General features: G+C 32.2%; 1 protein-coding gene across 11 annotated transcripts in view; it reads right to left on the bottom strand.

Moving 5' to 3' along the window:
* The window catches only part of LRRC7 (leucine rich repeat containing 7), a 565,757-nt gene that overhangs the window by 278,759 nt on the left and 262,617 nt on the right, over positions 1–24,381 (bottom strand). For all 11 annotated transcript variants that reach the window (XM_039474488.2, XM_074381010.1, XM_074381009.1 and 8 more), the window contains 3 exons: positions 17,380–17,458; positions 5,497–5,586; positions 2,132–2,188 (listed from right to left, as the gene is read on the bottom strand). In XM_039474488.2, coding sequence (XP_039330422.1) covers positions 2,132–2,188; positions 5,497–5,586; positions 17,380–17,458 — 226 coding nt within the window. The remainder of the gene's footprint in view (positions 1–2,131; positions 2,189–5,496; positions 5,587–17,379; positions 17,459–24,381) is intronic.

Raw genomic sequence — 24,381 nt, 5'->3', positions numbered from 1 at the left:
ATTGTAAAACTAAAATTATTTTTCCTAAAACTATGTTTTTACCTCTATTTTTATTGGGAGTGCAAAATAAAGGATACTATAATATTCTCATGTAGCTTTAAGTTATAGATATAGACTGGTGATCAAAAGGTATAAAACATAGTGAAAACAAAGTTTATTTTTATTCAAAGAAGAATTTCTTTCTGTATTTCTCATTCTATAGATCCCAAACTAAAGTTATCTATATTTTATGTCTGAATTTGGTTCTTTTGATTTTTGTCTGTAAGTTATAAAATGAACACACTAGATTGCAAGTAATTTTGAAAATACTTCTTAAAATGTAAAAGCTGTAACAGCTATATAAGTTATATGTATAGGAGTCTATCAAAGAGACCCAGCATCAGTTCTAATATATCTTTACAACATTTTTCTATGTCCAAATGGTTTATACATATTATTCTACTTATTTTATTTCTGTTTAATACTGGACCACAATCTTGACGCCTGCACAATACCCCAGCACCAATTATTGTTATTATTGTTCCTCATTACTCTGATTTATTCACATGGCTACCTCATATAAAGTCCATGTTATCAATCGATATCAGGTTTTATTTACATTTAAGATTTGTACTTAAAAATATATTTTAAAACCTAACAACCTATGTCAGGTTTATTTTACACCTCAAATCAAAGCCATTATTTGAGAACAGAGGGAAAAGGATTCTCCTCTGCATACCTAATATTTTCTCCTTGACCTAAATGTATATATTTAGATGAAGGGAACAACTGCTCTTCTATCTTGGTTTAGCTTCCAGTTAGTCATGTTTCCACTTACTTTAAATGTGGCAGACAAAAGCTTGAGGGATGGACACAGTGGCACTAGATGCATTAGAAGGAAATTTCCACTTGAACTAAACACCCTCAACCATATTTCCGCCTGTTTACACCCCCAACCTGGGAGGCGGTCCCTTGGGTTAGGCCTGTACCCAATGCTTTAGCTTAGAGAAAAGCATTATTCAAAAGTGCAAGATGGTGAAACATGCAGACATTTCCTCATTTCTATGCTCACGCTTTCTTCTCTTATGGAAGATTAAGTAGGTGTTTTATCTTTATATATATATATTCAAACAAAATCCATATCATTATTGAAAGTTATTTTCATAATTGTGTCATTATATTGCAATGACACAATTTTAATATATAATCTCATACATAAAACACACTTGAAGGTATACTGTTGATATATTAGTCGATCTAGTTTGCTTAGAAAAAGGATTTAATAAGTAAAAAATAAGGTTACATTTTTGGTTTAGCAGATGAATCTAAGTCCTATTGAAATGTTTAAAAAATTAGTCACTGTACTCAATATTTTTCTATAATACTGCAGAAAGGTGATAATAGTAACACAGTACTTTAAATATTTTCATCATATCATATACAAGTCATACTGATTTAATCAAGTGAAGAACCCATTTTGACTTTCAAAAACAATTGTTTCTGTACAACACAAAATTCGATTGTTACACATGAATAAGGCAAAGCTGGGTGAAACAAAGCATTTTCTCATGGTAAATGTTGCATAAAATTTTAGGGATTAGTTTTTACTTTAAAATATCCTATATTTTTATATAAGCCAAATTTTAGACTAGTAAAAAGGAACAATTTGCAAGAATATATAACTTTTAGCTAAACCACTTTATGATCTCTTGAAAAATCTTAATCTTTTTTTCTAAAAATTTCTGGCATATTGTTGATTTAAAAACTGAAATATACACTACAATCCATAAATTAACTTGAGGAATTAAGCATTCTATTAAGTTGAACCTTATAACACTATTGTTTTTAACTATAAGAATTACAGTTTCATATGTTTTAGTCCAATAATTTTCTGGCATGTATCTTCAGCCATAAGAAGCAACTTAAGTGAACTCTTTCTACCTTTACCTGTAATTACAGTTTGATAAAACAGAATACATTCTCATGTAACATGAATCTTTTACAGTATACTATATGTTTTGGCCTTTAGGAAATGTGTAGACAAATTAACTCAAAGTGACAAAACACAGAAAAAATAGAAGTAGTCATTTTTCTTACTAGCCAAAAAAAAAAAAATTACAGTTCCAAATTCAGAAAATACATAGTCACTTACTTTGGTAGAGTTTTCAAGTGATTTTCTCTTAACTCCAAGATCCGCAATTTGACAAGTCTACAGAAATGAATTTTAAAAATTTCCTCTTAGTATTTCTGTCTAAAAAATTATTGAATAAGATCTAGTATTTGGTAGCACTATAAGGTGACTATGGTTAACAATAATGTATATTTAAAAATAAATATATTTAAAAATAACTAAAAAACAGAATTGGAATATTTGTAACACAAAGAAATGATAAAAGCTTGAAGTGATGGATACCCCAATCACACTGATTTGATCATTACACATTGTATGTCAGCACTAAACTATCACATGTACCTCATAAATATATACAACTATATGTACCCGTAATAACCCAAAATTGAAATAAAAATAAAATTTACTATGGTAAACTATCATTATCACTATCCAAATAGTTATGTCCAAAGTTTTTTTTACTATGGTAATAGATTTTAAAGAAATATACAAATTGATTATGAGTATAGTTACATCAACATTGGACAATGAGAATTATCATTTTCCTAAAATTAACTGAGATATTTTAAAGGAATTTTTGGACTCCAGCATTCTAAATTTCATATGTTTTATAAAAATATATTTGTTGTTTAGTTTCATGCATTCAATAGATAACTGAATGTATACTAAAGACCATATGCTGTTTTCACTGGAATATGGCAATAATTTCCCTCAAGAGACTATTAATGAACTAAAAAGAAAATACTACACCATAGAGTTTAAAAAAGTGGGACTTTGTAGGAAGGTAAACCTGTGTGAAATCCAGACTCTTATATTCTGCCTCTGTGACACTGGGCAAATTAATCCCGCTTAATTCAGTTTCCCCATTTATAAGTGTATGACAACAGTATCAAATTAAAGCATAATTTCTGGTATAAGTTTTAATAAGAATTGGCAATGATTATTTTCATTAATTACACAATGGGAGAAGTGCTGCAATACACCATATTTCACTGACTCTAAGATGCATATTTTAACATTTATGAAAAGGTTATGCATTTAAAAATCTGTCATATCAACTGTCCTGTGACAATGCTGGGGTGGGGGAAATCACATGAAGAGAAGGAGAGGTTTTCACAGTTTCTGTTGCTTGAGTAACATTTGTGATTAGGAATGCATTTTATCTTAATTACTTGTTCAGTTTTGTAGTCTAGGACACAGTATTGTTACTTATGTCCATATTGAATGTTAAAATGCACCCAAATGAGGTTACTTTAGAACAGTTATTAATTGGATTCTCTAAATTCTTAATGTTTTGGAAAATATTTTACTATTTGAAGTTTTTTATCTACCATCTCTTAAATTTACTGTGCTTTTAGGTTTTCCTGGAGGTCTCCCCCGCCCCCCTTTTTTTGCCTCCTATCAAGCTTTTAATTTTAATCTTATAACAATTAATCTGTATAGAAAATAAAGTGATTCAGTTCTTCAGAGCATGGGTATATTGCTACTAAAGGAAATGTCTTAAACATTTGTCTGCCTCAAATCTTGTCAACAATTGTAATGGTATGATATTTTGTACTGATGTTGGTTTATAGGAACATAGAATCTCAGGTTTTAAAAGGAATTTTAACTGTCTTCTTCTTAAACTATCCAGTTGAAGGTTAAAGACCTTTTTAGATCATAATAATAAAATAGAGCATATTTTTGTAGGCAATTTATGCAAAATTAAATTCTATTTCCAAGTGGTTTTATTATTAGTATTATGTTTTTTCGCTTGCCCAAATCTTTTCCTCACATTAGGACTACTTAAAGAGAACTGACAAAAGTTCAAGAAAAAAAATGTACCTTTAGATAATAATTGTTTTCTGACTTGATAAATCCAAAGTATGTTATAACACTGTGGTTAGTACCAGAGGGGCAATGCTAGTTTCTACGGATGAATGATTAAATGCCAATTCATTTAGAAGCCAGGCAATGCTCTTTGGACACTCTGTGAATTTTAAAACTGCCCAGGTATAAGCTGTTTATAAATGTTGTGATGGTGAGATCTGCAAAAGTAAGGGAATCTGGCAAATGTTGATGTGCTCTCAGTGTGTAAGTGGAGGTTGCCCATGTTAAGTGACTTCATTATTCAACTGAGTTCTCAATGTCCTGTATGAGCTTCAGTCAACAGATTGGTGTAAAGTTATACCTAGTCTATTATTTGAACAATTTCAAAGATGATCGTTTACGTAAATGCATTGACAATAAACTTAAAAGTGTCCTAGCTTTTAAGATATATCTTTTGCACAAAAAGTTCATTGTGGAACACTTGGGAAATATTAAAAAACATGTCAAGATGATAATAAAAACTATCCATAATTTTACTTCTAAGGTACCAGTCTTTTATTTCATACAGATTCATATTCATATTGGAAACATCTTAAGAAATTTTTAAAAACACCTAAGATAATATTATTAATTACTACATGGTATTATAATATGGACGAACCATAATATTTTTAACCAATGTCCTCAGATGTGTGATTCCACTTTTTTCACATTGTAATTAACAATAAACTTGTCCATAAATCCTAGTGGGGTATCTGATAATCGTTAAGAGACATGTCTAGAAATGATTTACAAAGGCAATAGTTGCAAATATTTTCAAAGGTTCTAAAAGCAGACTGCCATGCTTGAAGGTCATAACATTCTGCAGTCCTAACAGAGAGCATGAGATTATCTCTGTTTTGTAATCTAACAGTTTTTCAATATGTTAGAACATAAAGGTCTTTTACTATTGTTTTAACTTGTATTATATTTATTACTTGTGAAAATAGACATTTTTCATGTGTTCAATAGCCATTTATATGTGTTATTATAAATTGCTTTTTTGTTGTAATTCAATCATTTTTCCTCTAAAATCTTTGTTTTCAAACTTATATGTAAGAATTCTTTATGTGTTAAATATGTAAACAATTTTTCATATATAATTGAACTATTTTTCCAGTTTATTGTTTTACCTTAATTTTTTGATGATCTGGTATTTTATATGAAAGGTATTTAGGTCATCATATGTATCCATTTATGATATTTTTCTTTGCTTCTCTGCCTATAAAGGTATTTCTCAACCAGAGTCATAAATATTCATCTCTTTTTTCCCCAGATCATTTCTGACTTTATATTTTTAATATTCAACTCTTTAATTCATCTAAAATTTATTTGACTATTAATGTCATGTAAAGGCCTAATTTTACTTTGCTTTTTGCAAAAGTTTCATTAATTAACAGTTTCATTTATTGAATAATAATGAGGCCTATCTTTAATCACAGCTGTCACTTTTGAAGTCTCATCAACTGGTGCTTCACTTATCTAAGGTGAAATATAATTGCATAATTTAAATTTAAATTTAAATTTCTTATTCTTACCTTCCAAAATTGGCTGGAAGAAATTCAAGAAAGGCGTCATTCAGGTAGAGCTGGGTCAGGTTTAGGAGCTGTGTGAAGCCATCAGGGAGTCTAAAAAGGAGTTAAAAGTTTTAGTCACTACATTGATGTTGCTATAGGAACAGAATAAACATATATATCTCTGAGAGAAAAAATAGAAATGTAACACATTTTTCAACTCTCCTTTGGTATTACAGTAATGAAAGAATTTACTGAGCATGTTGTTAAATTTCAAAAATTTTGCCTGTTATTAAAGTAAATAGCATTTATCCACCTCCATGCTACTCTCCTATATTAATATTTATGCCACAGCTAAAATCAGCGACATCATCTCTTATTGCTGGCCTAACTTTATGCATACCAGCCAAGACATTTTTCATGGAGATCTCAAGTTGTTTGGATTGCTTGTAATTTTAAAACTAATAATGTTCCTTTTTCAACAGAATATTCACGTATATAGTCAGGCAAGAGTATCTCATTACTGTTTCACTTTATCATCAAAATTTGTCTATAATTTGTTACAGTGATGACTAAAGTTGCCCAGTATGAAAAGGGAAGGAGTATGTTGAACCTTAACTAATAATTGATTTTAATGCCTGTTCAACATGTATGTAAATCATGATTCAAATTGGTCTAATTCATATTTATTAAAAATGAGAAAGGACATTGAAAAGATAATTAAACAATCATAAAGGCTATAAACCATATCAAAAAATTAAGAAAATAACATTTAGGGAGTTTCAGAAATTAGATGAAATAATTATTTGAAATGTAAAAAGATTTAATTCAAGTATGTCTCAGGAGACTTGTTTTTAGAAGAATTTTGTTTTTCGTATAAGTAAATTTCTATTTAAACATTTTAATGCCTTTGTGTATGGTCTATTCCAGATTATGTTCTTTTATAAAATACTCTTAAATAGCCATCAAATTTGCCTTCTCAAATTACAGCCTATCTTCTTCTGTAGTTACTGTTAAAATTATTTAAAAAGCTACCTATACTCATTGCTTTTTATTACTACTCACGCCATTGTTTTCTGGCATCTACCCCAACTCTATTACTGAAAATGCACTTGCTAAGGCCTCCACTGACCTTCTGAATTCCAGTCCCATTAGCCTCTTTTTATTTCGGATTCCACAATGCCTAGCAACAGTTGCCATTACTGCTTGTTCTCTCCTTTGCTTCTACTACAGCAGTTTTCCTGCTTCTCTTCCTGCTCCTGGGACATTATATCTGAGTTTTATTCCATGGTTTCTCTTCCTATGTTCAATACTTTGTTATATGTATATATAAAACACATACACACACACACACGTGTGTGTGTATGTGTATATACATGCATGTATAAAATAATATACGTACCCACAATAGAATGAAGAAATAGAATCAGTATCTTTGAAACACTCTGGGTTTCCTTCCCTGTCTACATCTCCCTATTTGCCCCGCAAATTCCTAAATCATATTTAATATTGTTTTTAAACAGCTTTGCTACCAATATTTAATTACCTAAAACAAAAAATACTGTATGGTTTTTAATGCTTTTGAACATTTGATAAATCAAATAATACTATGTACATTTTCCCAAGGCTTCAAAAATTAGTATACATTTTGATGTGAATGATTGGCCATAATAACACAGTATTCCATTGTATGAATATACAATTCACTGTTTTCCTTCTAATGAACATTACAGTTGTTTCTAGTTTTTTGCTTTGCTATTATAAATACTGGCTACTGTGAATATATTTGAACATATAGTGTACACTTACAAAAGATTACTTAAGTTATATACTTAGAAGTGACTTCATTGGTCATAGGAAATATAGGTCTATGTTTACTAGATGTAGCCAAATTTTATTCAAAGTAGTTCTATCTATTTATAATGAAACCATCAGCACATAAGAACTTTTTCCATGTCCTTCCTAACCCTTGGCTTTGTTAGCTTTTCTCATTTTTGCCAGTTTTAGTAAATATAAAATATCAATAATCATCATTTCCCTGATTAGTTAGGAATATAAGTTTAATAGAAATTTTTGTTTCCTTTTCTGTGACATACATGTTTACTTATTTTACCTATTTTTCGACTCGTGCCCCACCCAGAACTCCCTGCCTTTATCATTTTTGTGTACACTGAAACAAATCATGATTGCCTGCTCCTTTCCCCTGTTTGAAGGCTTTCTTCAGCTGCTGGAGCCTGCTCTGTTTGTGTACATGATAGCCCAAGTTCCATGGAATTAATGTCCCTTTCAGAGACAGTACTCACCTAATGACCAGTAGGAATATAAATACCTCTGCTCTCTCTCCCATTGTGTTTGACAACTCTGGTATGTGTTTTACACTGTTAGCCAGAGTTCCACAGAAATCTAAAGTTCAATGGCCAATTTGAAAAACTGTTTGAAAAAACACCCTCAACAACTATTTCCTGGGCTTATCTCCTAAATACACTACTTATATTCTTTTCTAAACATCTGCTTCTGAGTAATCTAAAACACACACATTTATATTTTTATAGTAATTTATGGCAATTCTTTACACATTCTCACTAATAAGTCCTCAATGCCATTGATAGGTTCTTGGAAAACAGCAACTTTAAGCGAAACTATGTATAACGAAACAATTTTTTCTTTTCTCTGCAACATTATAATGAAACAATATTGAAGGAAACAACGTTATTTGCGGACCTGTTGTATGTCTTTTCACTTAAAGTTGCAGTTTTCAACAACTTATCAATGATGTTAAGTGAAAACTTACTGTATATTAATCTGATATTGGTTATTTTTGCTGTAAATATACTGTTCTAGTTTGTATTTTCGAGTTGAATTGTGTGGGTATGACTTCATAGAGGATGTTTCCATAAATTTGCTTTTAAGAGACATAGAATTTATGAAAGTAGAAAAGAAAGAGAAGGGAGGCAAGTGGAAAATGAGGGTTTTTATAATGTAGAGGTAAGAAGATACTTGAGATGTGTAGCAAAGAGATGAGTTCTAGAGCAAATACTTTATGTATGTATGTATCAGGAGTTAATATTTAAGAATATCGGAGAGGACAAGGTTTACTTAAATGCTCAACTCAAAGTTTTGAACTTGATGTTATAGAAATGAAAAAAGATATATGGTAGGTCATTAATTTTCTGTGTGTTTTCCTTTGTTGTAATGTATTAGAACTCACATCCTGATAGCATGACATTTGTTATGATGAAGGCACAAATGTAAAATAATTTCAATTGGAAATAACTATTATCTTTGATGTCTTGTAAATCCAAACAACTAGTTACATTTGGCTCTTCAAAAAAGATGATCAACATAATACATATAAAATTAGATGAATATTAAAACCATTAATCTAATAATTTAACAGCATCACTACTAAGTAACAAAAAAGGCTTTAAAAATACTAATTTTCTATTTGTGAGGACAAACATTTTTCCTATATATCAGAACTATCCAACTTCTCTCAGTCCACTATTCTCCATATGTATGTAATAAATGGTATTGTACTATTACTTTGATTAAAAATATACTTCTTTTTTTGCTTCGTCTTTGATAATGATTATACCCTAGAAGAAGAATTTTGCTTATTACATAGAACATTTTGATTTCGAGTTTAAGAATTGACCACATTTTGCAAATTCCGGTTACAAAATTGGATCACCAAAAATAGGGTATATGAAAAATCAGCATGCAAAATAGGTCAGTTTTTCAGCTTCATTGTAAACAAAGATGTATTGACATTTTCTATCGAACATTTCTTCTTAAAAATGCAGAGTTAAGAATATAACTACATAGTATGTCTTATTTAATGACATCTACGTTTTATTTCAGTTCACTTCAACATGAATTTATTGAATGGTTACTCTGCACTTAGATTCAAAATTAATGTCTTCTTTATTTTCCTTATAGGATTCTGTTCATAGATTTAATCAAATATACAGTTATGCTTTGTACTAGTATTGGAGATTTTCTATTCCTGGAAAAATTATAAATTATTTGGGGATAAAGAATTTTTGAAATTTCTTAAACTGTCTATTATTGTACTTTGAAAACAACATATAATGAAAAATGGATTCAATGTTATTTGAAAAATCATATATATATATATATATATATATATATATATATATATATATACAGTCAACAAGTCTGCCTAAAAGGATATTCAACCTTATCACTAATTTTATGGTACATTTTTTAGCTTCTAATAGAGACAAGGGCCTGATTTGTCAATATAATTACTTCCAGAAAAATGTATGAGGAATTGTGAGAAAACAATATTTTATAGCAAGTTGGATACACCTGATGAAGATGACAATGACAGGTTGTCTTTATTTTCCTCCTAAGTATTCAGTGAAATCCAATATTTGACTTTAAGTAAGAAACGCTCAATAATGAAATGATTTTACTATCCTAAAATAGCTTGGTAGTTTTTCACATTTGACTGATTTATTTAAAAATTCAAAGAATATACATGCTTTATAAATTGGCAAATACTTCACTCTACTAAGTAAATATCTTCTTTTTATTAATTGCTGAAATTAAAAGTGGTATGTACAATTACATAGTAACATAGAAGAAATTAGATCTGGTGTTTGATAGATCAGGAGGGTTACTAGAGTTAACATTAATTAAGTTTTCCTTTCAAAATAGCCAGAAGAGAATAATCAGAATGTTCCTAGTGTAAAGAAATGATAAATATCTAAAGTGATGAATATCCCAATTACCCTGATTTGATTACATAAATGTATCAAATTATTACATGTGCCCACCCCAAATGTACATCTATATAGATCAACAACAACAAAAAAAGCTACAAGAAAGAAAGAACAATAGACCCAGACATCCATATAGTTTCGCAGTTGGGCACACATATTGATGTCAGAAGACCTTGCTTTGAATCACAGGTCTTCAAATTATTTTCATGTGACCTTTACAATTACTTAACTTCGCAATAGTTGATATCCTTATTTGTAAAATGATAATATTAACATCTGCTGCTCAGATGTACTCCAAATGATTAAACGATTGCTTATCCCATAGTAAGAATCAGCAAATAAAAGTAATTTTACTACTTTTCTTTAGTATACATTTTATAATTTTATTTTGATGTTTAAAAAAAATTAACTGGAATACTATTTTAAATACTTTCATAATTGCTAATTTTTTATTATTAGAAATAGGCAAATTAAGATTAACTTCAATCACCCTTATTTCAACATTTTTTTTCTTTTCTGACTGCATTTACTTTATAGAAGTTTAAGGAAAACATATTATAGGCATCTGACCTCTAATAGAACAGTTAAGCCATATAAAATTATAGGTTTTATATGTTGTGAATAAGAACACAATGTAAAAATTTCTACTCTAGATGAAAAGACATTTTATGTTAAAAACTCTTCATTTATACAGCTTAAAATTATAAAACTAACATAATAATGTTAGAGAACATTGGAAAATAAAGAGAAAAGTATAACTCATAATTTACCTTCTTTGGCACAAACCATGATGGTCATTCCATTTATTTCTTTCTAATCTATTAATTGTTTTAACATCACTGCAAACTTGTATCATTATTTCTCCCTTTAATGTGTAATTATCTTTCAATTTTGCTATGTAAATTGAATGAATACATAATTTATAATTCAAACTAGGACACTTGTCGGAGTTAAAAGGCAGCTATTAATAAATATGCCAATTCAAGAACAGTAAACAGGGATGATTTGGGCAAACAGAGACACTTGGTCACCCTATTTATAACTTCCATATTCACCCATAGATGTACTGTAATTTGCTAGTAACTTCTTCATTGTTGAGCATTAAGAATGTTTTAAATTTTTGAGAATGTATCCTATAGCAAATAAAAATACATTATCGGATATGGTGAAATACAGTGAAAGAAACTTAAGAATTTAAATACTGGCTTCATGCATTTCTATCTATAAAAAGGTAGTAATATTTATCTACATAATGAGGTGGCTGTAAAAATTAAAATAATGTATCTAAAAGTTGAAGACATAGTGGGTTCTCAATAAATGTTAGTTGTTGATCTTCCCATTGAGGAGTTGTTTTCAATTTTCATTGTGATAATTTTCACCAATAACTTGTTTAAGGTGTCTAGCTTATAGTACAAAGTTCACATGTAAAAGTAAAACTAAAATGATAACACTCAAAATTATAACTTTTATATTACAGGATTTACATTACTTAATACTTTATATATTTCTTAGTACAAAGAAAATAACAAAAAGGCAACACACACACACAAAATCAATGAAACCAAAATCTTTTTTTGTGTGAAGATCAACAATACTGATAAATCTCTAGTCAGACTGATTAAGCAAAAAAAGAAAGAAGACACAAATTCCCAGTACCAGAAATGAATGAAAGGGTATCACTAGAGAACCTACGGATATTAAAGGATCAATAAATCAATAAATTCTATGAAGAACAATATGCTAATATTTGAAAACATATGAAATGTACAAAGTTCTGAAAAACACAACTACCGAAGATAACTCAAGAAGAAACTGGTAGTTGGAATAGTCGTATAGTTATTAAGGAAACAATCTCCAGGCTTACATGGTTGCCCTTGCATATTCTACAAATATTAAAAATAAACACCAATTCTAAGTAGACTCATAGAAAATAGAAAATAACATTTCTCAACTCATTTTATGAAGCCAGTTTTACCCAGATAGCAAAAGCAGACAAAGAAATTACAAGATAAGAAACCAGACTAACAGGCTCCGTGAGTATAGATAGGAAAATCTTTCAAAAATATTAGCAAATCAGAGCCAGTAATACAGAAAAAAGAGTAATACTTCCTAATCAGGTAGGCATGATCCCTGGAATGCAAAATTGTATGACAGTCAAAAATCAATCAGTGTGAGTCACCATAGGTTCAAAGTAAAGAAGACAAACGATATAAACAGGTGTTATAAAAAATTCAACATCCATTGGTAATACCCTCAGTAAACCAAATATCAGATGTGTGGAAGACACATTCCAAATGACCCCCTACTCCCATCCCATGATCCTCTCCTCCTGATGTTCATGCCCCTGTATAATCTTCTTCAAGTGTTGGCAGGACCTGTGACTTGCTACTAATCAACAGAATGTGGCAAATATGATGGAATGTCACTCCCACAACTAAATTATATAACTCCGTCAGGCTAAGAGACTCAAAGCTACCTTGGGGGAGAATTACATGGCAGGGAACTAAATACAGTCTCCAGGTCCCATGCGTGGTCTCCAGCTAACAGCCAGCAAAAAGTGCAGCCTGGTGAAACTTTGAAGCAGGGGACCCAGATAAGCCATACCCAAAATTCCTGACCCACAGATGTTGAGAAATAAATAATATGTATTGTTTTAAGCTGCTACATTTGTGGAGATTTGTTATAGAGCATTAGAAAATTAATAAAATATTTTTGGTGCTTAGAATTAGGGTTCTGCTGTAACTAATTTCTAAAAATGTATAGTGGCTTTGGAAGCACTCAGTAGTCAGTCACAGACTGGAGAATATTAAAAAACATGATAAAGCATACATTTTCTTGAAAAGACTATTAGAAGAAATCTCAACTTTGAGGGCCCTGCTAGTGAGAGCTCAAAGGGAAGTGAATGGCAGGTTACTGGAATTTTTTTCAATCTGATAAATAGCATATATTTAAAAAACAAGTAAAAATTACACATAATGGTGAAACTCTAAATGCTTTCTCTCTAAGGTTGGGAACAAGGCAATGATGCCTGCTTTCACCTCTGATGCTCAACATGTAAAGAAGGTCTTAGCCAAGACCATTAGGTAAGAAAAACAAACAAAGAAATGGCATGTCAATAAAAAATGATGAAATAAAACTGTCTTATTCACAGGTAACATGATATTCTACACAGAAAATTTCCCCTAAATCCACACATGCAATTTAATGGAATTACTAAGTGAGTTTAGTAGAAGATCAGATAAATATTGAAAATCAATTGTATTTGTACATGCTGGCAGTAAAAAATTGGAATAATAAAAAATCATTTGCAATAGCACAAAAACCATAAAACACTTAAAATAAAATGAACAAAATTTGTATGCTGAAATCTATAAAACATTGATAAAATTGAAAATATCTAAATAAGTATGGAGCTAAACTATGCTCAGGGATGAGAATATTCAATATTTTTGAGATGTTAAATTCTACCCAGTTTGATCTATTGATTTAATGCAATCCATATCTTAATTCCAGCAGACTTGTATATTTTTTGTATAAATTAGCAAGCTAATTATAAAATTTACATGGAAGAGTAAAACATACTAGCCCAAACAATTTTGATGAAGAACAAAGTTGAAGGACTCATATTCCCTGATTTCATGACTTACTATTTTATAAAGCTACAGTAATTAAGACAGTAGAGAATTGGTGTAAAGACAAATGCGCAGATTAACAAAAATCAAAAATCCAGAAATAAACTATATGTGATCAATTGTTTTACAACAACGTGTAAAAAATCAACTTTAAATGGATCATATACATAACTGTAAAACCTAAACTATAAGAATTTCAGAGGAAGGCACAGGGGAAATTACTATTGCTATAAATTTAGCAAAGATCTCATAGATAAGAAAGAACAGCACAAACCATATAAAGTTATTAAAAAGAAACTCATTAAATTCAAAACCTACTCTTTGAAAGGTACTACTTAGAAAATAAAGAGATCGGTCTGGGAGTGGTGGCTCATGCCTGTAATACCAGCACTTTGGGAGGTTGAGGTGGGTGGGTCACCTGAAGTTGGGAGTTCGAGACCAGACTGACCAATATGGAGAAACCCCATCTCTACTAAAAATGCAAAATTAGCCAGGCATGTTAGTGCATGCCTGTAATCCCATCTACTAGGGAGGCTGAGGCAGGAGAATCACTTGAACCCAGTAGGCGAGGTTGTGGTGAGCCGAGATTGCACCACTGCGTTCCAGTCTGGGCAACAAGAGTGAGACTCTGTCTCAAAAAAAGAAAAAAAAATTAAGAAAGAAAGAAAGAGAAAATAAAGAGATCAGCCATAGAATAAGAGCAGATCTTAGCTTACAAATATCTTCTAAAGGTCCAGAATATAAACATAATTCTTACAATTCAATTATAAAAAGGCAAGCCAATAAAAATGAACAAAAAATTTGAATTTTTACCAAAGAAGCAATACAGATTATAAATAAGTACATGAAAAGATGCTAATTAGACTTTAGAAATATAAACAAAAACCACATTGAAATGACATTTCTACTACACTGCCTAAAATGGAAAATAATGAAAAACTGACAGAACCAAATTTTGGCAAAGATGAGGCAACTGAACTCTGAACAACTGAACTGGTAGAAACACACAATTGAATAGCTTTGGGAAAGCGGTTTGGAAGCTTCTTATCAGGTTAAACATACATATACGTACTAGTCAGAAAACTACTCCCAGGGGTTCACCCAAGAGAAATGAAAATATATGCTAACACAAATACTTGTGTGTAGTTTATGCTAGCTTTATTTATACTAGCCAAATACTGGAAACAACCCAAATGCCTATCAACTGATAAATAGATACACAGATAATGTTATATCCATACAATGGAATACTCCCTGGCAATAAAGGGGAATGATATATCGATTATTCAAAAATTGCAAATTAATTTCAAAATCATTAAGTAAAAGAAGTCAGACACAAAAATATGATATCATTTATTTGTCATTTGGAAAAAGACAAAACAATGAGGTTAGAAATCATCAGTGGATGACTGGGCTAAGGGAAATTTTTGAGGTGATGCAATAGTCTATATCTTGACTATGGAGATGGTCACATGACTATATACATTTGTTAATATTCATTGAACCATATGCCTAAATAGAACTAATTTTATTTTTTTGAGACAGGTTCTCACTCTGCTGCTCAGGCTGGAGTGCAGGGGCATGATCATGGCTCACTATAGCCTTGTCATTCCAGGCTAAAGTAACTCTCCCACCTTAGTCTCTCAAGTAGCTGGGACTACAGGTGCATGCCACCACACCAGGCTAATATTTTGCATTTTTTGTAGGGACAGGGTTTCACTATGTTGCTAGGGCCAGTCTTGAACTCATGCAATCCTCCTGCCTTGGCCTCCCAAAGTGTTGGGATTACAGGTGTAAGAAACCGTGCCAGGGTGAATTTTATTGTATGTAGATAACATCTTTAAAAATCTGACTTTAAAATTTGACAAACAATTTATATTTACTTTTCATAATTTTTATGAATTTCAAAACTGCTTAATGTTTATAGTGTTATGCATTTTTGCTGAAATAGGTCATATTTATTTATCTTTTAAACAGGGAAACATATGAAGGAATTAGACATATCCAGTAATGACCATAGACTTGAAATTTCTCAAAGATGTAATTTATCATCTGGCTTCTACTCCCAAAGACCTACCATGATTCCTAAATAAGATGAGCTATTAGAATTAAATACTGAGGGAAAAAAGCAATTTATCAACACTGGATTGTTTTGAATCAAGTCAAGGACATGGTTGTAATCCTGGTGGGAGAAATTAGTAACACCTATTTCATTGAGATGTCGAGATTGCATTTTGGTTTAAGAGTTTTGGGAAAAGCTTTTTAGGGTTTTGTTTTCTATTTTTTTACTTCCCTATTTACTTTTTGGGGAGAAAAACTAATTTTTAAGCACTTTTTATTGCTTGATGTTTTACATTTCATACAAAAGGCCTCAGATTATTTCACAAACCATTGACTGTAAAGATCTCCATCTTAACTTCCACCTCATTCTTTTACATTCTATTCCACTCCTCATCTCGAGACTCTTCCCATCACCCATAGAGAACCACTTTCACTACTCTCTCTCCTCAGCTCTATTGGTATAAAATTTCCCATCAATTTCCCTTTGATAATTTATTTATGTCTTCTTCTAAAAACACTCCATCCATTAAATGTCTTTCCAATGGGCTTCAGTTTCCCCCAGCCTCCTACACTTCATCAAACAATTGAGGAATTTTTCTCAAATCCTACTGTCAGCTTTGTATAATGAAAATGCCAGTCTTACTCTGAAGCTCATTAATTGCCATCCAATACTATTGACTTGTTTCAACCTCTTCTAAATATTGCAACTGTCAGTAGCCTCTCTAGATTTTATTTTTACTTCCATTATTAAGTAACTTTAACATTCAGGTTCATGAATTCTCCAGTCAATTTATTTTATTGCTTCCTGACCTACTTAATTCCACAGACTTATGTCACTACACCACAGATGCAATTCACCAACATGGTCACTTGCCTAGTATCATTTTTCCATGGCATTTCTTAATTAACAGATCTTGGACTATGAATACCTATTTTCTGATCACAGCATCTTTATCATACATGTCTTCCATTCTCCTTTCCTCCTAGGGTTTTCTCTTTACTCTGCTACAGTCTCTAGTATACAAGTACTTTGCATTTCTGGTCATTACTTTATTTCCTTGAACTACATGATAGGTTATTTTTATGTACTTGTCAATATCTTAAATTTGCACTATCTTGAACTTCTGGCAGGTACTTGATGCTAATTTTTCACCATGACCATAACTAATAACTCTTTTCTTAGTTTCAACTCTTACCTATGGAATGTTACCTGAGAGCTGTGGAAAATGGTGACAAAGTTTGCCTCAAAGTAATACCATCTTTTGTAAATTGGGTATTCATTGCTACTCAGCAATATTTTAAATCATCTTTGTCAAACTATTATGATTAATTTTTTCCATCATTCTATTAAGTGCTATGTCAATGATACAATTAAATTTAAATTATTATGTGTATTTCATCTATTTTGGTACATTATTATAGAATGGAAACATAAATACAAATAAAATTTAATCACTCATACTCACTTAGAAATGGGATTGACACTGGCTTCAATAATTGTTAAACACTTACAGCACTTTATGTTTTCTGGAAATTCTTGTACACCTAAAATGTGGAAAAAAAAGTACATGAAAATGTTTCAACAAATGTTCTTTAAACTATAGTTCTAATATTTAGATAATTATTAAAACTATCAGTCAGTACATAGTGTAAACACCATTTAGGATAACCATTTAAGTAGAAATAAAAACTTAATAACATATCAATATTATTAATCATATATACATAATTTAAAAATATATTTTATTGCATTTTAGGTTTTGGGGGTACATGTGAAGAACATGCAAGATTGTTGCACAGGTACCTACATGGTGATGTGTTTTGCTGCCTTCCTCTCCATCACTTATATCTGACATTACTCCCCATGTTTTCCCTCCCCAACTCCCCATCCCCCCACTGTCCCTCCCCTATTTCCCCCCAACAGACTCCAGTGTGTGATGCTCCCCTCCCCAACAATGAGAACACATATACATAATTTTTAATAAAGGCTGAATGTTAAATAATATTTTATGAGTTTAAAATTGGATATAAAATTGAGGACAATTGTATATTTGACCTAAGATAAATCTTTGATCTTTAGTAACATAAATAAATAAAAATAGCTTAAATTATTAAGTTATAGTGCCACTACTGAGAGAAGGGAGAACAAGTAGATATTAAAAAAAAACAAGATAAAATCTTTACTTCCAATAATCATTATAAGGTTAGGAAAGTTGAACACATACTTAAGAACATATTCAAAACTGAAAGATGTTCCCAAAGTAATATGGGGCTCTGGTAAATTTTATACAATTCTTTTTTATTGGCTGTACAGAGTATAGCTCTGCATCTGCCTGAAAGTGTGAAGAGTCAAGCAGCTTTCCTTGGGTCCTCCCTGGAGTCTCTGAGGTAGCCAGTCTGGCTATTTGCCCTTGGAGAATTGCTCATCTGCTGTCACAGCTGTGCCATTGGCTATGTGACAAAAACCAAATCCAAAACAAAACAACACACACACACAAAGTTTTCTATGAAACTGAAAATACAGAAGTTGCAAACCTAATCCATAAATGTGAAGGTCAGAGGAATAAAAGATGTGGGGGACATTTCAACTACTTGATTCAAATGAATTAATGTAGCAGACCCTGCAGAAGTTAGAAGAGAAGAAGCTATAAGAAGCTGTTACTATATGATATGCCTGCAGTACCACTTTCTCTAATTTTGTGAAACTATTATCAAGGATGTAAAAATTTCCAAAAAGAACTAGCCTTTCCTAGTACTTCATATCTGACAAAAGGATAAGGAACACTTTGTGGCAGGATATAATTGACCTTTTTGATGATGGATACTCAAGAAACAAAACATTCCACCTTTCTAGATTCCATTCATCTAGACTACCATGTCCACAAGACTTTAGAGACCTTGAAGCAGCAGGAGGCTAGTCAAATCCAGGACAGGTTACTTATCCACTGCCAAATGGGGGTCCAAAGGGAGGTTGGTGACATTTCTCCCCCCATTTCTCTCTATTTAAAATTTTGCCAGAAATTATGCAGTTCTAAAATTATTACTGAACTATTTTGACTTCTAAATAAGAGCCCCCAAAAGTTTTGGAGCTCCATTATGTATGAATCTAATGAGAAAGTCTGTTTCTTTCTTTCTTTCTTTCTTTCTTTCTTTCTTTCTTTCTTTCTTTCTTTCTTTCTTTCTTTTTCTTTCTTTCTCACTCTCTCTCCTTTCTTTGTTTTCTTTTTCTTTCTTTTTTTTTGGAAGGCCATAATACCTAGAACTTCTTTCATTAAATAGTCACTAAAAAAAGGGCAGCCAGGTTAATAATCTAACTTATGAATCATCCTTAACATTTTCCCATAAAATTCTTTACTTTAAATATCTTCAAATGGAGTATAAACTTCTCATTTTCTCTGTTTAGCTTTTTCTGTTCACTCTCCAATCTGGACTCATTGCATGCTGGCATGCATAATGCCTTATCTCCACAGGTTCCTGCCTTAAAATGGTATATACTTAAATTATGTGTAAAGCAGGGCATGGAAGCAGAAGTAAATTAAAATATAATTTTAAGGAAAAGATGATGTCTCTTTATCTTCTACTGAAAATGGAATTGCCTATTGTGGTAAAAATGGTGCTATATTTGTTTAAAACTTTGTATTATGTTGTTTACAGTTTAAATTTAAAATAATTCAGAGCACAGTCTGTTGGTTTAAGATGGAATCCTAGCTATATATCCTCTGGCTGGGTAGTCCTAGGTAAGTCCTTTAAACTCCCAATGCCTTAGTTTCTCACTCTAAAAAATAGTGATTATATGAATGGTTTTATCATAGCGTGTAGTGAGGATTAAAAGAGATTATACAGAAAAGCAATTGGCAGAAAGTGCTGTAATAATGTTATCTATAATTATTAGAAATAAAAAAATCAGAGTATGTAAGTCAAAAAAAGAATGAAAAACATATCAAAATGATTTGGATTTAGGTATAAATGTGTAAAATTTGTCTACCTCAGAGACCATAGGAAAAAGGTAAGAATTAGTGTACTGAAAGAATATAATACATACTGTGAAAATATATATACCTTATTAATCTATGTGTATGTGTGTGAATATATACACACACTCTTAAAGCTGCTGTTCCTTGAGACTTAAAAGTGCCAGACATTGTGCCAAGGTTACAGACATCAAAAATGGGAGAAAAAAGACTTCATGACTTTTTTCTTAAATTGATGTTCTAACTTAGAAGAATGATTGAAAGAAAAACTCTATAGAAGAATCAAATGATAAATGTGAAGAAGTCTTCTAGAAAATGTGGTAATATCAGGCAAAAAAGCAGTAAAGATAAATTTAGAATAGTTGAGAGAGTATCTGAGTAATAGAAGTTCTAAGAAGAGTAAACTGTGAACACACAGGATAGAAAATACTAAAGGAACAATTCAAGAATGCTTCAGTAATTCCAAAAAATGAACAAGATTATTTCAGATTACAATAGCAAAGACTTGGAAAAATCCCAAATGCCCATCAATGACAGACTGGATAAAGAAAAGCTGGCACATATACACCATGGAATACTATGTAGCAATAAAAAAGATGAGTTTATGCCCTTTGCGGGGACATGGATGAAGTTGGAAACCATCATTCTCAGCAAACTGACACAAGAACAGAAAACCAAACACTACATGTTCTCATTCCTAAGTGAGTGAACAATGAGAACATATGGACACAGGGAGGGGAACATCACACACAGGGGCCTGTTGAGGATAGGGAAGCTAGGGGAAGGATAGCAGGGGGTGGGAGGGATTGGGAAGGGATAACATTAGAAGAAATACCTAATGTAGATGATGGGGGGATGGATGTAGCAAACCACCATGGCATGTGCATACCTATGTAACAATCCTGTACGATCTGCACCCCAGAACTTAAAGTATAATAAAATAATAAAAATAAAAAAAGAAAAGCTCACTCATTCAATGAGTATTGAGGATTAAGAAAGGAGAGAAAAATCAGGTTTCATACAAAGGATCAAAATCTAGATGACATTTGACTTCTCAAAAAATATTTAGAATGAGAAAATTACATAGAAATATATCCAACTTCTGAAGGAAGATGATTTTCAACTAAAATCCTACACACCATCATACTATTATTCCCCAACTATAAAAATGAGGGTGAAATAAGGACATTTTCAGAGTGACATAAGCAAGATGGCAGAATAGGAGTTTTCTAACATCTCACAGTTTACTGATTTTAGCAAGCATCTGCAGATGAGAATATTTTTGTGGGAGTTTGGGAGTCCAGCTGAGAAATTCCAGAATATCATTAGAACAGAACTTATGAAAGTAAATTCACAGAAGACAGTAAAAAGAATAGTTTCATTTTACCCATTTCACTTCTCCCTCAAGGTTGCAGAGCTCAATGCCAGGAGAAACTCCTTCAGCTTACAATTGCCCCCACAGGGGAAAGTAAAAATGTAGTGAGTGAGGCTTTTCCAACTGTGTGAGACATTGTCTAAGAGGCGTACCTCTTTCTTGCCCCATTTAGAGTGCTGAGGGAATCAATATGGCTGAGTGGCTGGGAAAGGCTAGGAGCTGAGAGAAGAGGTAGGGACTCTCAGCAACCAAGGTTTAAAATTAAACAAAGAGCTGTATATTCTACTATTCTCCAACAGAAAGTTTGCCCATGAGCTGTTCAGTATGCTTCACTTGAGGACCACAATAACTGACCCAAAGTTTCTCCCATCTATAGCTGTAGCTAGCTCCTTTCACATGCTTGGCTACAACACAAACTTGAGCATTTCAGAGTGTTGCCTAAAAAAAACAAGTGAGAGACTCCCAGCACCCAGCCTGGCTTTGTGGGATTGAGAGAGGACAAACAACTTTAAGAAATTCTGCCCAAGAGGAAACAAAATAGGTGAAGCAGGCACATCCATAGCAAAAGTCTGACAGAGACTCAGAATCCCTCATCTGGCTGACTGGTGAGGTATTTCTCTCCCGAAGCAATACAGTAAAGACTGAAGAAGGTGACAGCATCTTCAAATGCAAAGACAAGAACACGAGACTTCAAGGAATACAAACAAAACAAGGAAATATGTCACCACCAGAACAACACAATTTTCTAGTAACCAATCTGAAAGAGATGGAGCTCCATTAATTGCTTGACAGAAACATCAAAATAAATATTTTAAGGAAGCTGAGTAAGCTACAAGAGGGCCCAGATGGACAATTCAATAAAATCAAAAAAACTATGAATAAAACAAGACGTTAAATGAAGAGACAGAAATCATTTTTAAAAATCCCAGAAATTATGGAGCTGAAGAATACAATGAATGAAATGGAAAATGCAATATAGAACTCCCATGGCAGACTTGATCAAGCAGGAAAAAAAGAATGCTAACTTGGAGACAGCTCATTTAAGATTATCCATTCAGAGTAGGAAAATGAAGACAATGAAAAGGAATGAAGAAAGTTTATGGGATTTATGGGGTTCCATTAAGAGAAATAAAATAAGTATTATAGAAATCCCAAAATAAGAAGAGAGGGAAAGTACACAAATCTTACTTAAAGAAATAATAGCTGATAACTTCCTAATCTTAGAATAGATATAGTATCTGGTTTTATTTAGGTACATGAGGCTTAAAGGTCTCTAAACAGATTAAACCCAAAGGGATTTTCAGTGGTACACATTATAATTAAATTGTCAAAAATCAAAGACAAAAAAAAAAAAAAGAATTTTGAAAGCAGCAAGAAAAGAGAGATTTATTACAGTTGAGGAAACCCCCCCTTAGATTATCAGCAGATTTCTTAGAAAAAATCTTGTAGGAAGAGAGAGTGAGTTACTATGTTCAAAGTGCTAAAAAATAAACAAAAAACCCCACAAACAACCCCTGCCAACCAGGAATATTTCCAAGGCAATGCTGTTTTCAGAAATGAAGGATAGATAAATACATTCTCAGACAAACCACAGCTGAGGGAGTTCATCACCACTAGACCTATCTTACAAGAATTGCTAAAGGAAATTCTTCAAGTTGAAATGAAAGGATGATAAATAGTAACCTGAAAAAATAGGACAAAATTTAAAATTCACTGGTAAAAGTAAACATATAGTTAAAATTCAGAATACTTTAATACTGTAATGGTGATGTAAAAATCAATATTAACTCTAGTATAAAAGTTAAAGAACAAAGTTGTTTTAAAAAACTGTAGCTAAAATAATTTGTTAGTGGATACACAATATAAAAAAAAGTGACTGTAACATCAAATACTTAAAATGTATGTGTGTGCATGTGGGGTAAGTGCGTGAAATTTTTGTAAGTGATCAAAGTTAAGTTACTATCAGCTTAAAATAGTGTTATAACTACAAGATGTTTTATGTGAGCCTCATGGTAACCACAAAGCAAAGACCTATAGTAGATACACAGATGATAATGAGAAAGAATTTAAAACATATCACTGTATAAAATTAATTCACAAAGACAGCAAAAAGAAAGAACAAAGAAACTATAAAACAACCAGAAAAAAATCAAGAAAATGGCAATAGTAAGTCCTTATCTATTAATAAGTATTTTAAATGTAAATAGACTAAATGATCCAATGAAAAGACACAGAGTCACTGAGTGGCTAAAAAAATCAAAATTCAGGGGTGGCTTGCAAGATGGCCAAATAGGAACAGCTCTAGTCTGCAGCTCCCAGAGAGATCAATGCAGAAGGTGGGTGATTTCTGCATTTCTAATTGAGGTACCTGGTTCATCTCATTGAGACTGGTTAGAGAGTGGTACAGCCCATGGAGGGCAAGCTGAAGCAGGGTGGGGTGTTGCATCAACTGGAAGCACAAGCGGTTGGGGAACTCCCTTCTATAGCCATGGGAACCCCTGAGGGACTGTGCCTTGAGGAACAGTACACTCAAGGCCAGAAGTATGTTTTTCCCACAGTCTTTGCAACCCATAAATCAGGAGATTCCCTTGAGGGACATGCCACCAGGGCCAAGGGTTTCAAGCAAAAAACTGGGCTGCCATTTGGGTAAACCATGAGCTAGCTAAGTGAGTTTTTTTTAATACCCCTGTGGCAGTCCTGGAATGATAGTGAGACTGAACTGTTCACTCCCCTGGAAAGGGGGCCGAATCCAGGGAGCCAAGAGGTCTAGCTCAGCAGATTCCAACATCATGGAGCCCAGCAAGCTAAGATCCACTGGCTTGAAATTCTTGCAGCCAGGATAGGGCAGTCTGAAGTTGATGTGGGACACTTGAGCTTGGTGCAGGGAGGGGTATTCACTATTATTGAAGCTTGAGTAGACGGTTTTCCCCTCACAGTGTAAACAAAGCCCCCAGGAAGTTTGAACTGGGTGGAGCCCACCACAGCTCAACAAAGCCACTGTAGCCAGACTGCCTCTCTAGATTCCTCCTTTCTAGGCAGTACATCTATGAAAGATAGGCAGCAGCTCCAGTCAGGGCTTGTAGATAAAACTCCCATCTCCCTAGGACAAAGTATCTGGGAGA

Source organism: Saimiri boliviensis, chromosome 11 (assembly GCF_048565385.1).
Source record: "Saimiri boliviensis isolate mSaiBol1 chromosome 11, mSaiBol1.pri, whole genome shotgun sequence".
Taxonomy (NCBI): domain Eukaryota; kingdom Metazoa; phylum Chordata; class Mammalia; order Primates; family Cebidae; genus Saimiri; species Saimiri boliviensis.
The sequence above is the reverse complement of the archived record's forward strand: the minus strand, read 5'-3'. Positions and strand labels throughout refer to the sequence as shown.